The 17,122-nt window shown below is 53.6% G+C and overlaps 1 protein-coding gene across 1 annotated transcript in view; it reads left to right on the top strand.

The window, feature by feature from the left end:
* The window catches only part of LOC146830377 (forkhead box protein H1-like), a 39,023-nt gene that overhangs the window by 10,892 nt on the left and 11,009 nt on the right, over positions 1-17,122 (top strand). The window contains exon 2 of the mRNA XM_085604568.1: positions 8,816-8,920. Coding sequence (XP_085460694.1) covers positions 8,816-8,920 — 105 coding nt within the window. The remainder of the gene's footprint in view (positions 1-8,815; positions 8,921-17,122) is intronic.

The following is a 17,122-nucleotide window of genomic DNA, read 5'->3' as shown; positions in this document are numbered from 1 at the left end:
GGGTCGGGTGTGTACAACACCCTGCTCCTCTCTGTAGACTTGGGGGGTGTACACCACCCAGCTCCTCTCTGTAGACTTGGGGGGTGTACACCACCCAGCTCCTCTCTGTAGACTTGGGGGGTGTACACCACCCAGCTCCTCTCTGTAGACTCGGGGGTGTACAACACACAGCTCCTCTCTGTAGACTCGGGTGTGTAGACTCGGGGATGTACAACACCCAGCTCCTCTCTGTAAACTCTGGTCGGGTGTGTACAACACCCCGCTCCTCTCTGTAGACTCAGGGGTGTACACCACCCAGCTCCTCTCTGTAGACTCAGGTCGGGTGTGTACAACACCCTGCTCCTCTCTGTAGACTTGGGGGGTGTACACCACCCTGCTCCTCTCTGTAGACTTGGGGGGTGTACACCACCCTGCTCCTCTCTGTAGACTCAGGGGTGTACAACACCCAGCTCCTCTCTGTAGACTTGGGGGGGGGGGGTACAACACCCTGCTCCTCTCTGTAGACTCGGGGGGTGTACACCACCCAGCTCCTCTCTGTAGACTCAGGTCGGGTGTGTACAACACCCTGCTCCTCTCTGTAGACTTGGGGGGTGTACACCACCCTGCTCCTCTCTGTAGACTTGGGGGGTGTACACCACCCTGCTCCTCTCTGTAGACTCAGGGGTGTACAACACCCAGCTCCTCTCTGTAGACTTGGGGGGGGGGGGTACAACACCCTGCTCCTCTCTGTAGACTCGGGGGGTGTACACCACCCAGCTCCTCTCTGTAGACTCAGGTCGGGTGTGTACAACACCCAGCTCCTCTCTGTAGACTCAGGGGTGTACAACACCCTGCTCCTCTCTGTAGACTTGGGGGGGGGGGGGGTACAACACCCTGCTCCTCTCTGTAGACTTGGGGGTGTACACCACCCAGCTCCTCTCTGTAGACTCGGGGGGTGTACAACACCCAGCTCCTCTCTGTAGACTCAGGGGTGTACAACACCCTGCTCCTCTCTGTAGACTTGGGGGGTGTACACCACCCAGCTCCTCTCTGTAGACTCTGGTCGGGTGCGTACAACACCCTGCTCCTCTCTGTAGACTTGGGGGGTGTACATCACCCAGCTCCTCTCTGTAGACTCGGGGGTGTACAACACCCAGCTCCTCTCTGTAGACTCAGGTCGGGTGTGTACAACACCCTGCTCCTCTCTGTAGACTTGGGGGGGTGTACACCACCCAGCTCCTCTCTGTAGACTCTGGTCGGGTGTGTACAACACCCTGCTCCTCTCTGTAGACTCGGGGGTGTACACCACCCAGCTCCTCTCTGTAGACTTGGGGGGTGTACAACACCCTGCTCCTCGCTGTAGACTTGGGGGTGTACACCCTGCTCCTCTCTGTAGACTTGGGGGGTGTACACCACCCAGCTCCTCTCTGTAGACTCGGGGGTGTACAACACCCCGCTCCTCTCTGTAGACTCAGGGGTGTACAACACCCAGCTCCTCTCTGTAGACTCAGGTCAGGTGTGTACAACACCCTGCTCCTCTCTGTAGACTTGGGGGGTGTACACCACCCAGCTCCTCTCTGTAGACTCGGGTCGGGTGTGTACAACACCCTGCTCCTCTCTGTAGACTTGGGGGGTGTACACCACCCAGCTCCTCTCTGTAGACTCGGGTCGGGTGTGTACAACACCCTGCTCCTCTCTGTAGACTTGGGGGGTGTACACCACCCAGCTCCTCTCTGTAGACTCGGGGGTGTACAACACACAGCTCCTCTCTGTAGACTTGGGTCGGGTGTGTACAACACCCTGCTCCTCTCTGTAGACTTGGGGGGGGGGGGGGTGTACACCACCCAGCTCCTCTCTGTAGACTCGGGGATGTACAACACCCAGCTCCTCTCTGTAGACTCGGGGGTGTACAACACCCCGCTCCTCTCTGTAGACTCAGGGGTGTACACCACCCAGCTCCTCTCTGTAGACTCAGGTCGGGTGTGTACAACACCCTGCTCCTCTCTGTAGACTTGGGGGGTGTACACCACCCTGCTCCTCTCTGTAGACTTGGGGGGTGTACACCACCCAGCTCCTCTCTGTAGACTCGGGGGTGTACAACACCCCGCTCCTCTCTGTAGACTCAGGGGTGTACAACACCCAGCTCCTCTCTGTAGACTCGGGTCGGGTGTGTACAACACCCTGCTCCTCTCTGTAGACTTGGGGGGGGGGTGTACACCACCCAGCTCCTCTCTGTAGACTCGGGGATGTACAACACCCCGCTCCTCTCTGTAGACTCAGGGGTGTACACCACCCTGCTCCTCTCTGTAGACTCAGGGGTGTACAACACCCAGCTCCTCTCTGTAGACTCAGGTCGGGTGTGTACAACACCCTGCTCCTCTCTGTAGACTTGGGGGGTGTACACCACCCTGCTCCTCTCTGTAGACTTGGGGGGTGTACACCACCCTGCTCCTCTCTGTAGACTTGGGGGGGGGGGTACAACACCCTGCTCCTCTCTGTAGACTCGGGGGTGTACAACACCCTGCTCCTCTCTGTAGACTTGGGGGGGGGGGGGGGGGGGGGGGTACAACACCCTGCTCCTCTCTGTAGACTTGGGGGGGTTGGGGTACAACACCCCGCTCCTCTCTGTAGACTCAGGGGTGTACAACACCCTGCTCCTCTCTGTAGACTTGGGGGGGGGGGGGGGTACAACACCCTGCTCCTCTCTGTAGACTTGGGGGTGTACACCACCCAGCTCCTCTCTGTAGACTCGGGTCGGGTGTGTACAACACCCTGCTCCTCTCTGTAGACTTGGGGGGGTGTACACCACCCAGCTCCTCTCTGTAGACTCGGGGGTGTACAACACCCCGCTCCTCTCTGTAGACTCAGGGGTGTACACCACCCAGCTCCTCTCTGTAGACTCAGGTCGGGTGTGTACAACACCCTGCTCCTCTCTGTAGACTTGGGGGTGTACAACACCCTGCTCCTCTCTGTAGACTCGGGGATGTACAACACCCTGCTCCTCTCTGTAGACTCGGGGGTGTACAACACCCTGCTCCTCTCTGTAGACTTGGGGGGTGTACACCACCCTGCTCCTCTCTGTAGACTTGGGGGGTGTACAACACCCAGCTCCTCTCTGTAGACTCAGGGGTGTACAACACCCTGCTCCTCTCTGTAGACTCGGGGGTGTACAACACCCCGCTCCTCTCTGTAGACTCAGGGGTGTACAACACCCTGCTCCTGTCTGTAGACTTGGGGGGGTGTACAACACCCCGCTCCTTTCTATAGACTCTGCTGTGGAACACCCTATACCCCGCTCCCCTCTGTAGACTCGGGTACTTGTGCCCTGGGTGACGGTTTTCCATTCAGCTCAGAGGTAGCAGAGGGGGTTGCGCCTTGCTGCAAAACCCAGGGGATGAAAGTTGCCGTCTCGCTTCGCATCATTCCCGCGCTTGAAGACGTCCCTTTAAGCCCCTCTTGCGGAGCGCGGCGGGGGGCGGCGTCTCAGGCCTGAGGTACATCTTCTAAGAGTCTTAGCGGGATTGGATCCTGGACCGGCCATTGTGTCAAGGATCACACGGCTCGACTTAAGTCCGCCGTACAAAGGTAGTGATAAGGAGGTGAGCTCGGAGCTGACAGGCGAGATTACAGGCTCTGGAGACGGCGGTATCAGCAGCAGAAGCCCCCCGCGGGGTCCCAGTCACAGAGAGGGCCTGACGAGACAGCCAAGGGTCAAGAAAGTGAGGCCCATTGAATGTGAGAGCTGCGCCGACTAGACGGAGAGCAGAGCGGTGTAGCAGAGCGGGGCGTGTGTGTGGGCTAAAGAACACAAGCAGGGTAGAGAGTGCCGCCGCTAGACGGTGGTCCCGAGACGTGACCGGCACGGAGCCCAGGAAAGTAACTTCAGTTACCGAGGAAGAAGCGGGGGAAGCGTGACGTAGACTCATGGAAGAGAGAACGGGGGACTTTCTAACACTAACGTGACAGCAAAGAAGGGGGGCTGCCGCGTGTCACTGCAGGTGGGGGGGGGGGCTTAACCTTCGTACACTGGGCATGGGCGCTGTAAGCTGGGGGACTACAGCACCCCCAAAATAAGGTTCGGAAAATGCAAGAACAACAAAAATGGCTTTACATTTTTACTTTCATCTTGCCACATTTGTTGGGCTTCGAGGGCACAGGTCATGCGCTATGACAAATTACGGCTTATGTTTTTAACACGGGGATTGGAGTTCACTTTCCTTTCTCTCACTTGCAAAGTGAGAGGGTTTTGTAAAGTCAACTATGGGACAGTCTTGCTGGGGTACGGGCAGAGTGAAATGATTTTTCTACTGCTTAACAAAGTTGTAAATGAACTGTAATCATCTTTCAAAATATCACCAGGAAAGCACAAATGTAGCTAATTTTTGTAATTCTGTAGTGTAATGTAAACAAAGATTTTAATGGGATCTAATTTAGCGATGCCCAGATGATAAACATTGGTTCGAAAGCCGCGCGTTACCTGCCTTCTGTGCCTTACTTAGTTCCAGCAGTCAAAGTGCGCGTGGGCGCAAATGTCGTGGCGAATTAAAGGGAAGAAGTGCTGTATGTAAACGACCGCGCGCTACCACACAATGCTGTAGTAATAAATATATTTGCGGAGGCTATGAGAAGTGCACCACCAGCTACATACCACACCCGTACCACTCTCCCGATGATTGGGTGTGGCACATTTGCTACACATGTTGTGTGTTGCTTCTCCTAATTTTCACAGTCCTCTTGAGTTCAGTGATGCAATATTGATGGCAGCACCCCCACTCTGAAAATTGTTTCAGCCCCTATGCATGGTCTCCTCAGAAGGCCTCCCCAACTCTGGAAACATCTCCGAGTCGGTGCTCAAGGGTTTCTGCCGGGTAAGCAGGCCTTTGCAGCCGGTGGTAAAACGCTGTCCCTCCCCCAGAGTGTGATGAGGAGACCCGGAGCCTCTCGTATATCTCAGATATTCCTTGGCCCTTGGCTGACTGGGACGGCCCTTGAATGGTAGGAGGACCCCCTCCACGCAGGGGCCTGTGTTGTGAACCTGGCCATGGCTCCTTTGCAGCACATATTCCAGAGACACGATTGTCTCTCAATGGACACTCGTAGGTCTGTGTACAGTGGTCTCTACCCAGCGGCGGCCAGCATGACTGGCAGGGCGGGGGCATGGGTGTTACGCAATGGAACATAGATATATATATAATATATATATCCACCGGGTCCAGCATTTCTGCACTCCTCGTGGGACAGGAGAACAGTCTGGCTGCCCTGACCAATCACAACGCTGCAATGCAGCATTGTGATTGGTTTTGAGCGTCTTGGTGCAATGCTCAACCCGGGAAGTGTGGCCTGGGCATGTTCTCCACACAGGCTGTAATGCAGCCTGCATGGAGAACAGGGAAAGTGCCCATGACTGGTTCGGGCGGCCCAAGAGGGCTGACTAAACAGTCATTGCGCACTTAGGAGTGGGCAAACTACTCATCCCCTGCTCTAAGAACAGAGTAGCCCCACCCACCCACCCGCAAAGGAAACCTAAAATAACTTTTAAAGTTATTTATCATTTTATATTTCCTTCACTTTACACTGCTCAAAAGAAGTGGAGCGACGCTATAGCAGAGCAGCCGCCACTCTGCACTATCTCCCTGAGGGAGCACCCGTGTCTCCATGGAACACTAGCTGTCTGTACATCAGGGTGTCTCTCCGAGGGAGCACCTGGGTCTCCGTGGAACACTGGCTGGTTGTTTATCAGGGTGTCTCTCCGAGGGAGCACCTGTGTCTCCGTGGAACACTAGCTGGTTGTACATCAGGGTGTCTCTTTCTGAGGGAGCACCCGTGTCTCCGTGGAATACTAGCTGTCTGTACATCAGGGTGTCTCTCCGAGGGAGCACCTGTGTCTCCGTGGAACACTAGCTGTCTGTACATCAGGGTGTCTCTTTCTGAGGGAGCACCCGTGTCTCCGTGGAATACTAGCTGTCTGTACATCAGGGTGTCTCTCCGAGGGAGCACCTGTGTCTCCGTGGAACACTAGCTGGTTGTACATCAGGGTGTCTCTTTCTGAGGGAGCACCCGTGTCTCCGTGGAATACTAGCTGTCTGTACATCAGGGTATCTCCATCATCATTGCCGTGGTACATTCTGAACCTAAGATGGTTCCCTCGTGATCTCTGTTCAGTTCACTGATGTCTTTGCCCTCTGAGCCAGGTGAAAGAAGTGCAGCTGTTGCCTTTATTGGTGAGATAGTCTTTCTGAAGGACATTCTATAGGCCTAACGACTCTGGTTTCACTGGAAAAATAGCCATCAAGGAAGATGCCTTCAACTATGGTTCTACTGACAGGAGCCATGGGATGTAAGGTCTGCATCGAAGTCCTCGGCAATGAGGCCATTGACCAAGTTGAAGCAGTTGTCACCATCAGCGATGAAGTGATAGTCAATGAGGCTACAGTCTCGGTTACGATTAACTATGCTCAAGGTATGACTTCGGCGCCGAGGATGGTGATCTTGCTTGCCGGCAGGCATAGACAGTGTAGTTATTGATGAGTCTCAGTGGACTTGGACTGCTTCTTAGAGAACGAGGGCTCGCCTGCAGTTTTCGATACGGGTTTAGTCATTGATTTAGATGGCATCTTAGAAGTGACAGGCCGAGGAGATGGTGTGAAGTGCCTATGCTGGTCTTCGTTTTATTGCCCTCTCTAAAGATTATCTATCCACACCGTGGGAGAGACGACAGGGTTTAAGAGTCAAGAATCAAAAGATGAGGCTCAGACCTGCTCCAGCCTTAATTTACCATCTTTAGGAAGAGTCACACTTTCTGATGAATTTACGCCTGCCAACAACCCACTGGGGATACATGAGGTCTCTGCTGCTCTGCTGTTAAGAGTCTCGTTATTGTAATTTTGGGAAATTGAGATCCTCTTTGCCTTCATGGGGTTGATTATGGCACATCTTCCTGGCCTCGCAGGTTTGGCATGGGTTGAGTAAGTGTCTGAAAAGTTTCAGCGCTCCATCCATCATCTCCTTGTGTTTGCTTTGTTCGCCCTAAGTTGGCAGGGTATGCCCAGAAGTGGGTCCCTTGCTCACTTTTCCACTGGATTCAAGCTAGCCTGGCTGATGAGGGTTGCTAGCCCAAAACTGGTCCCAGGAAGCTTGTTTCCGGTCCAGGGAAGACATGGCTTGGCAGTTTGAGCTGGACTGTTCCCTTGTGGCACAGGGTCAGACTGATTTGCATATAGCTGTGTCCAAACTTGGGTGGCACAGAAGCTAAGGAACAGGCGCAGCCATCCAGATGGAAAGAGGTTCGTAATCTGGTTACCTTGTTAGATGGTGCTAGAGGGACCCCAAGTGTAAAAGAAGAACACCAAAAATGTAGTAAAGTGCTGGAACAAAGAAAAAAGCAGAGCTCTGAGGATTCCCTTTCTGTCAGCATGACTTGGGGAGAAAATCAGCACAGCTCTGCCTCGGTGAGAAGCTTAGGCTCTGAGCCCCTTCACCACATGGTTGTTTCGGTGTTGCCTGAGCGTATGGGACACTGTCCTAGTACCACTGACTTCCAAATATCCCCAGCTGATGATGGGGACTATTCAAACATGTGAATCTATGAAAGATCCAAGGTTGGAGAGTTGGGGTGTGTCTACTGTCACTCAGGGAAGCAAGTTGATGGTTTAAAATGTGTTGTGTTTTAAAGAAAATAATTTGTAACTATATACCACTGTTAATGTGGGACATTGAAAACATGTTTCTTTGGTCATTCCACTCTGAAGGTTCCAATTCCTACCCTGGTGTCAAAAGGCCCGTTTGATATGAGTCCAATGTTTCCATGAAACCCCACAGTGTAACGCCGACGGCCCCATTGCAAGTAACATCGGCATTGCAAGTAACCTCGCCAGTTCTGTCGCCTACTGTCCACATTTCACTGCTGTGGCGGACGTGGACTCTATCGCCATTGTACAACCAGCATCTTGGTCTTGTTAATATGTTACTAAGGGGGTCTTTTAGACCCTGCAGAGAGGCTGTGACCTTCCCTTCCCTGGTGGCGGACCTTGCACTGTATTTCGAGTTCCCCTCGAGGTAGACCGGGATCTGTGCGCCTCCACCGAACCTGGCCTTTTGTCGGCTCTGCTGAAGAGACTGCAGCTTTGAGTGTCCACCATGTTCGAGGCTGCCAAACAAGAACATGCTTCGTGTTTTAAGAACACATTTCCAAAGCCTGAGTTTGTACTTGAATACCAAAAAAAAGAATGGGTCAACACCAGTTTTCTCCATGCATGTGGTGGTTATTGAGTGATTCTTTTACTTTGGGCTGTCATGTAAAACGTACAAGTCAGGGGCACAGAAATCTAAGATCTAATCTGAGGGTGGCCATCTATGTGACCCGACGGTCCGGTGGCTCTGGAGCCAGCAGAGGCTTTAGCTCTGTAAACCGTAAGCGACTCTAAACGGAGCGGGAGAACCATGAGTTTGGCAGGATCATGGCACTGCTGACTTAGGACAGGGCTTCCGTTGAGACCACTCTAAAGGGCACCATGAGTCTGTTAATGCCACTGCATCGAAGTAGAGCCCGCTCGTTGGGTGTTAGGTCGTCTTCTGGCTGGTACGGTTACAGAATGGCCGCTATGTTTATTCTAAACACTTGCGTTCTACACACTGGTCTTTCCCTCCCTGCTTGTGTAACCAGGTTAAATTGTTGCAGAAATGATGGAAGGAGTGAACTCTTGACTCTGAATGTGAGGCTAACACACCAACACCATGACCTGTCAGACTTTCAGACCCCTCCATGCTCTGCTCACCCAGGTTTGTAGTCACTGGTCAGCCTTCTTAAGTGTTGTTTTGATATATTTTTGTTTTCCAGATACTGAAAGAGATCAGCACCCTCTTCCCTTTATTTAAAGGAGACTACCAGGGTTGGAAAGACTCCATCAGGCACAACTTGTCCTCCAACGACTGCTTCCGAAAGGTAAGGCTGGTGGACTTGGCTTTGGCATGGAAAATCTGAGCTGAGGATGGAAGACCGTGTGTAGTCGGTACCTACTGTCGTGACTGGTAGAGATGGGGGTTGTTTGTGGAGTTTGGTAATAGTGAAATGTATGGGCTGCTCGTAGCGCCACGGCTTTTCAGCTTCAAAGTGTAGTAAATACTAGTAGTATCAGGATCCCAAATGAATAGAGCTTTATGAACCTGAGACCGGCAGATAGGAATGGATCTATTGGGTTTTAAGCCTTTTACTGCTTCTTGCAACCAGATCCGAGATACGGTCACACGGGGTGCGATACTAGCGTGTCGGTGCAATGCAAATAAGAAGATGAGCATCTTGGTGCGATGGCGCCTACTTGGTGTAAGTGAGCTTGTGATGGGCATCTTGCATGCCGGGCACGTTTAATTTGTGGTGGGACAAGAATATATTGTAGGCGCGACGTATACCAGTGTGCAGTTGTAGGTAGTACGGTTTACTATGCCACAGGCCTTTTCTAGGGAGGATGTGCCTTCAGATTATATTCACTGTCCTGTAAATTATGTAATGGTGGGGCATGATCTATAGATGTAGGCGATGTGTCCAGGGTGGCTGGTTTTTGTGTGATTTTAAAGGATTGTGTGTGAGAGAGATATATAACTCTATCAATCACGTTTTGGTCTTTTTAGTGCACAGAAAACAACCCCTGTTTCAGGGTGCAATGTAATAAAATAACAGATTTCATTCAATTGGGTGGAGGGGGTATTTCCTTTGCCCAATTTAACTGGTATCTAAGAGTAACCTTGCTTGCATTTAGATTATTGTAAAGACCAATGAGACATAGCAGTAAGATTAATAGTCTTTAAGCAGTAAATGCCCTGACACCGGGATGCGTGTCCTCTCGGAACAAGAAATACACCTCAACTGTCCTTCCAACTGTTGACCATGCCCAAGGTTCTATTCCACAACAGATGGACGTCATAGAACCTTGGGCAAGTGCTCACGGCCAGGGAGACAGCGCGAGGCATGTGCAACATAACACATCTCCTTTTTATCAACAGAAAAAGTGCAATGCAATCAGGAGAGGGGGTGAATGAGAAGGAAGGACAACAAGCTGGTGGACTGTACAATAACTGTGTGCGATATAGGCAATAACTATGACTGAAGGCCAAGGGACACTGTAGGAGAAAAGGGGAGGTTATTCACACACACAATCTTGCAACCTTGCGGGTAATCTGACTTCTCTACGGTGTCTCCTCACAACGGGTTCCCTTACTGCTACTCCCCTCCCATGGGGATCATTGTGAAAGGAACATCCTTGTTCAGCATTAACATCGTCTTTGTTTTGTATATTATTTTCTCTACTGGTGACGGGGTCACTTAGTGTCTCATCTTCAGTCTCCTTACTGAGAGAATTACCGCTTTTCTCAGTCCTAGCAACATCACCACTCGGAACAACCATTCTACTTGAAGATCGGCCTACAGTTCATCAGGGTTACAACCCCTACTGGTGTCATCATCCAGAAGCCAATCATATTTAAGGGAGGTAGAGGGCCGGTGATACTCCAAACCAGTTTGCTCTTGAACCATCATTCCTTCTCCTCTGCACAAGTATAAGGACGAAAAATGCCAAATCTTTCCGTCACTTAAGAGAGACGAATTGCAGAAAATGTTCTTAACTACAAAAGGCTGTGAAAAGTGACACTGACCCTTTTTGACAAAACCACTTTTTTAGGTCTCGGCCTGGCGAAAGCAGCGCATGCGCTGCACTGCCAGCAGATGCCTTTTGGAATGGATACGATTCCAGCGTGCACGCGGGGAGACAAACAAGAGAAAAGATGTGCACATGGGGATTGGATGCTTTACTGGCGGCGTGATACACTGGGGACTTTTTTTTCCGCCTCCAGTAAAGGCAGTCACTGCGTGCACATCTTTTGTCCCATGGCGGGCTGCGCTTGTTTAAAACTCTTTCCAAAATATCTTGTACTCTTTGCCCGTTACTATTCTTTAAATGTACTTGCGTTTTGTCGTCCTCTATAGATTTTGTTATATACTCAGCAGGATGTAACACAAGCCGCCGCTAGATGGCACAATATACTGGCAGAGCCGCGAAAAGTGTTCAAGGACACTGTTTTCCTTTCAAGGAGGCCCTCGAACACCAAAAATAGGACACACCAGAATCACAGCATTTAAGTGGCCTGGACACTGGAAAAAAAGCTTTTGGAAAGTCCAGCCCCCAGGTTGGTGCAGGAAGTACCCGAGAGAAAGAATTCTGTGACTTGACTGCTACTTCCGAGAACTCGGTGTACCCGGCAGCACACAGGTTAGAATTCCAGTAGGGCTGAGCCCGCCTGTCATTCTCCTAAAGTTGATCATATTAGTGGTTTTCAGATCATTTTTTTTTTTGTTCCGGATCAGTTTGATCCTCGCTTGCATTAGTGTATCTGTATATTACCTTCTCTTGTCGAACACTACATCTGCCAAAAAGACACCAGAGCATAATGTAGAGCAGGGACGTGTGGTGAGACCCCAGCAGTGATGCATAATGACACTGAACGAGAGGGCAGTCTTGCATCAGTTGGTTGTTGTCCGTCCTCCCCTTCCACTCCCTGTCCACAGCCACAACTCTCCCGGAAATGCTGGGTCACTTTTGTCAATGTTCACTGGGGAAAATGCCTGCGGTGCTAATTAGAAGTTCACATCCTGGGTTGTGCCGGATTATGTACATGAGCCTGGGCCAGGATGATTTTTTTTGGGTTCCGAACCTCCTCTGCCTTCCTCCATCTGAGAAGCACCCGAGACAAAACACCAGACCCACAATGTCCTTTGGGATCAGTCGCAACTCTGCGTTTCGTAATGTCCATGTAACGCTCTTTAAAATCCTTTGTGCACGCTGCATTTTTGCTGTTTTGTGAAAAGCTTAGCAGTAATCGGCTCTGTACTAATGAGACGCCTCCCCCAGCCTCCATTATGAAGGGAGACATTATTGCAGACTTCGAATTGTATTCGACCAGACTGTAACCCGCTACCTGCTGGAGCGGATGAGTGCGCAGCATAACAAGCATTACGGACGCCATTTTAACTGGGCGAGAGCCAATTTGGGTGTTCTTGGCCGACCAGTGTGTTTTTACACTTGTAGCGGGGAACAGTGTCTTTCCTTAGTCAAGAGTTCAAATGACAAACGGATATCTCAGAGTGGAAAAATGGGTACGAGCATTAAGCAGGCCTTGAGTTCTAGGCTACAATGTTGCATACGAGCCCAGACTTAGCAATATTCCGTGACAAACCATGTTATGCTTACCAGTCCTTTCAGCAGTTCGTTCAGGACACGATTTGACCAATGCCACATATTTTTCCAGACCTCAAATTCCTGTTCTTTGGATTTCCAATTTCAAAGGCTCAAGTCCTATCCACTCTGTGTAATGTTAGGCTGAATCATACATCCATTGAGTGACGGCTTCATGCCACATCGTCCACACATGCAAGGAGTAACGGGCATTGTCAAATACAACAGGTCTGTCTTTTACAAGCTGGTGCAATGGATATTTTTTGTAATACTAGTATGTGCCACAAGCATTAAAAATGCAATAGGTCTCGCCTTTTATTAAGTTAAAGCCATTTGCTTTGCAATACAATATCATTATCCAAGCAAATGGCTTTAACTTACTCAAAGGCGAGACCTATTGCATTTTCAATGCTTGTTTTTTACTCTAACTTTGTCATCTATGCGAATGCTAACAGGTTTACAACCATGTCTGGAATCGTAATACTTCTTGCTAGTAAATTTAGAGTGTAACAGTTTTTCTTTAACTCCTTCTGTGGACCAAGCTACCTTCTTAGGTGCTAACCACCCTACATTATATTTGGTGATGGGGGTTTTACCTCTTAATAACACAAAGGGGCTCGAGCCTGTAGACTCAGATGGTGTAACTCGAAAAGCCCATAGGTTGTCTATCAATCCTTTCCTCCAAGAAAGGTCATTTTGGTTGGCAAGTTGGATAATGCCTTTTATGACGCGGTTGAATCGTTCAACTGCACCATTACCAGCCGGGTGGTACAGAGAGGTGGTTTTATGAGTGATACCATTATCCATCATGAATCTCTTTAAATCGTCATAGGCAAATTGGGGACCATTGTCAGTCACAATGCACTTGGGTAAACCTTCTCTTAAAAAGAACTTCTGCAAGAAATTAATGATGGTCTTGGTATCGGTTTTATGTACAACCTCTACTTCAGGCCATTTGGAAAAGTGATCAACTAGAACGATGAGAAACAACTGTTCACCATTCTTCCAAATGGGGCCACAAATGTCCATACCTAATCTACTCCAAGGCATGCTGGGGCTGGAAAGGGGTTGTAAAGCTGGTCTAAAAGTGCGTTGCGAGGGGGCGTGGCCAAGATGGCGAGGTGAGCGGTCGCACTCTCCGCGAGCTCCCGAGACCCTAGGCCCCTGGACCGCGCTTTCTGGCAGAATCTCCCCCTGTTCTGCCGGGAAATCGCTGTGGAGGTGGTGGAGTATCGGCGGACTCACTTTGGGGCTGGGAGTAGCCCCCGGAAAGCACCGCTGGAGCCCAAGAAGAGCGGGCAAGGGAAGGAGCGGCCCGGAGGCGGGGCCGAGAGCAGGGGCCTGAAGGCGTGGACCGTGGTGTGTAGCCGGAGCACGGTCTAGGATCGGGCAGCGCGGGTCGACTCCACCCGATGGCGAAGCCTGGAGGAGGCTTGCCGGAGGAGCCTCACGGTGAGGTGACGTCTGGAGGCGGAATCGAGCCCGGGACCCTGCGCCATTCCGCTGCGCTTGGCCGGGGGCGCGGCCTACCGGCGAGGCATAGGCGCTGGAGGTGGAGAGCAATGGCGACAGGGCCACGAACCGGTGGTGCCGGTGAGGAGTAGCGGCAGGGGGAGCGGGTGAGAGCGGTGGTTCCCCCCCCTGGTGGACCACGCAGAGAAGACTAGGCCGCAGGGACGCGCGGCCTGAATCCGGAGGAAGAGCCTGTGGGAGGGGCGACCGGCCCGGCAGGGGTGGGTCTTGGAGTCCGCCGTGGCCCCCGCGGGCGTCCCCCCGATCACCTGACACCAGAGGAGGGGCGGCGGAGAGGCCACAGGCCCAGTAGTGCACGAGGGAGATTGGGCCGGGTGTGCGTGGAAGGAGACGGGGCCGGTGTACATCCCTGCGGCCTGGACTGGGCCCCGGCGGGCGCCGCCCCTGCGAGGTCCAGAGATTGGCCGATCGCATCACTGAGCAGCGTGCGGGCCCCTGGGGATTGCGGTGGCGGAGCGGGGCCCGGACCGGGTGACCTGCGATCCTTGAAGGGACTCGTTGCTCCATACGCGGAGCCGCCTGGGGCCTGCGGAGGGAGCCACCAGAGGAGGTGGGAGCTGGACACTGCCTGCGTAGCCGGGAGACGGCAGGAGGGGATCGGGGGCCCTGCGGTGCCCTGGGAGTGGCTGGGGCTGTTCTCTCCCCACCCCCCCCCCCTGGTTGGCGCTAGCACCGGGGAAGGATTGAAGAGCGGGTTTCCGGAGAAGAGGTGGGCCCCATTGACTCGCACTGCCCCCCAGAGGTGAGGGGGAGTGGTGGCCGGAGGCGGTAGCGGCGGGGCTGAAGTCCCGGGAGTGTTGCGGATTGTGGAGACCCTCCTGCAGTGGGTGGTGGAGACGGGCCCGTGGAGCGTGGCGTGGGCCTGGCGGGGCCCTGGTGCTTGGGAGCGGGCTGCGCCCGATCGAGCGGCACGTAAGGAAGACGGGTGCCCGGTGGGGTGAAGGGCGACCCCCCCCCCCCCCCCCGGGGTACAGCGCTGGAGGTTGGCAAGCAGCAGCACGGCAGGCCAAGCGCCCGTGACGCAGGAAGAGCCGGCTGACTTACGTCCCCATAACAATGGCAGGCAACAGAGACGGCAAGAAGGGGGACCGCACTCTTCCCGAGATGCTTGGCAGGAACCAACAGAGAGCGGACAAGGGGCAGCCGTCGCCGTGCCCCTCCGGGGGTACGCAGGAGGCAAGCGGGGGGGAGCCGCCGGTCACCAGGTCCTTCCTGCAGTCCCTTTTCAGCTCCCTCAGGGATGACTTCCAAACGTTGAAAAAGAGGTCGCCGGTGAGGTGCGGGAGGTACGAAGAGAGGTAGATGGCCTGGGAGAACGTGTGGCCACCGTGGAGAGTGCAGGCCAGAGGAGGGACGAAGACATCGAACAGCTGCAGCAGGAGGTGCTGCGCCTCCGGGACCAACAGCTCGATCTTCAGGCGCATAACGAGGACCTTGAAAACAGATCCCGGCGGAATAACATTCGGGTCCGGGGAGTTCCGTCCACGGAAGAGGGTTCCGACATTGCCGGCTACTTACAGGCCCTGTTCAGGGAGATCTTGGGAGAGTCGGCGGACTTCCCCATCCGGATTGACAGAGTACACAGGGTGTGGCCGCCGAGACGTGCGTCGGCACCACCGCCGGATATTCTAGCCTTTCTTCCGCACTTCCCGCTCAAGGAGCGCATCCTGGCTGAGGCACGGAAGCAGCCATCCCTGACCTTTCGAGGCCACCCTGTCACTTTATACCAGGACTTATCTGCCATTACCCTTCAGAAACGCAAAGCATTCAAGATCGCTACTGACTTTGAGGGAGCATGAGACTCCCTATGCCTGGGGTCACCCCTTCCGTCTTATCTTTCGGTGGAATGGCACTATGCACCAACTACGCTCACTGCAGGAGACATGCGGGGTCCTGGGCATCACCGCGACGGAAGAGGACGCGACTATGCCACGCCGGAGGCGCACCACTAGAGATGGCTGGCGGCGGGTGTCAAGGCGGCGCTCCTCTGACCGCTCTGGGAGGCCGGACTCACCCACCATCAGGGCCGGCATGGCCAGCGCAGTGCTCGGGGTGACCAGGGACACTGCCTCAGGCGACGTCGCGCTGACGGCATAAGAACACTCCAGGGGGAGATCATCACAGCCTACTTCATATTGCAGGTTTGGGGGCTCTGGGGGGGGGGCTGCGGGGAGGGGACAGTGGCTGGACGTCCACTCAAGTAACTTACCACAGACTTGTCCCTCTTGGGACTCGACTGGGACTATGGTTTGTGGGGGTGGGGGGTTGGAAGAGGGAGGGAGGGGGGGTCAGGGGTTGTTGGCCTATTGCCGGGGGGTTTGTTTGTTTGTAGTTAGGGGGTTTTGCACAGGCTGTATGAGGGAGGGAGGAGGGGTAGCCTGGGGGTTGGGTGGGGGGTTGGGGGGGAACCGGGAGGAGAGGGGGGGTCATCCAGTGCACCACAGGGGTTACGGCCGCCGCGGCGACACTCATGAGACGGACTCTGCGTATGCGGAGGCTATGCGCTATCTCTTCTCTCATCCCCTATGCCGCCCACAACCCTTAAGATCATGACACTTCGGGGCCTCAACAACCCGGTTAAACGGCGTGCTGTGTTGTCCCTATTAGAAAGCACCCAAGCGGACATTTGCCTCCTTCAGGAAACGCACCTGTTGCCTCGGGACTGTCACAGGCTCCGCTCACACAAATTCCCGACACAACTCTTTTCTTCCAGCAACACTAAGACGGCAGGGGTGGCGATCCTGGTAGCCAGGCATTTTAGGGGAGAGGTCCTCCACAAACACACAGAACAGAAAGGCAGGCTGTTAGCCTACAGGTTTAGGGTGGGGGGTCTCCCCTTCACGGTAGGGTCCCTGTATAGCCCTAACGAACAACAGTAGCGCTTCTTACGCTCAGCGCTGGAGGACGTCACTGCCACGCAGGACAGGCACATTATCCTCGGAGGGGACTTTATATGGTCTTCGATTCGGCCTTAGACAGATCCGCACACCGCTCTCCGCAAACTGGGGAATTCTCAGCCGGGTGTAAGGCGCAGTTGGACCTTCATGACCTCTGACGTCGCATGCACCCTACTGACAGGGACTATTCATACTACTCCGTCGCACATAAAACTTATGCGAGGCTGGACCATCTCCTGGTCACAGCGCCGGTGTGTGCACTAGCCACCGCGACGGAGATGGGGGTGGTCTCCCTGTCTGATCACGCCCCGGTCGCTGTCGCGCTCTGTCTGCCGCCGATCTCGTGCCCGCCGCGGGTTTGGCGTCTACGGGACACCTTACTGCACAGGAAGGCGGTAGTCACGCGCGTGACGACTGCAATTCGGGACTATTTGTCCCATAATGACGACTCCGATACCTGGGCTGCTCTGAAGGCGGTACTTCGGGGGGAGT

The sequence above is a fragment of the Triturus cristatus genome, chromosome 5_1 (genome assembly GCF_964204655.1).
Source record: "Triturus cristatus chromosome 5_1, aTriCri1.1, whole genome shotgun sequence".
NCBI classification, from domain to species: domain Eukaryota; kingdom Metazoa; phylum Chordata; class Amphibia; order Caudata; family Salamandridae; genus Triturus; species Triturus cristatus.
The sequence above is the reverse complement of the archived record's forward strand: the minus strand, read 5'-3'. Positions and strand labels throughout refer to the sequence as shown.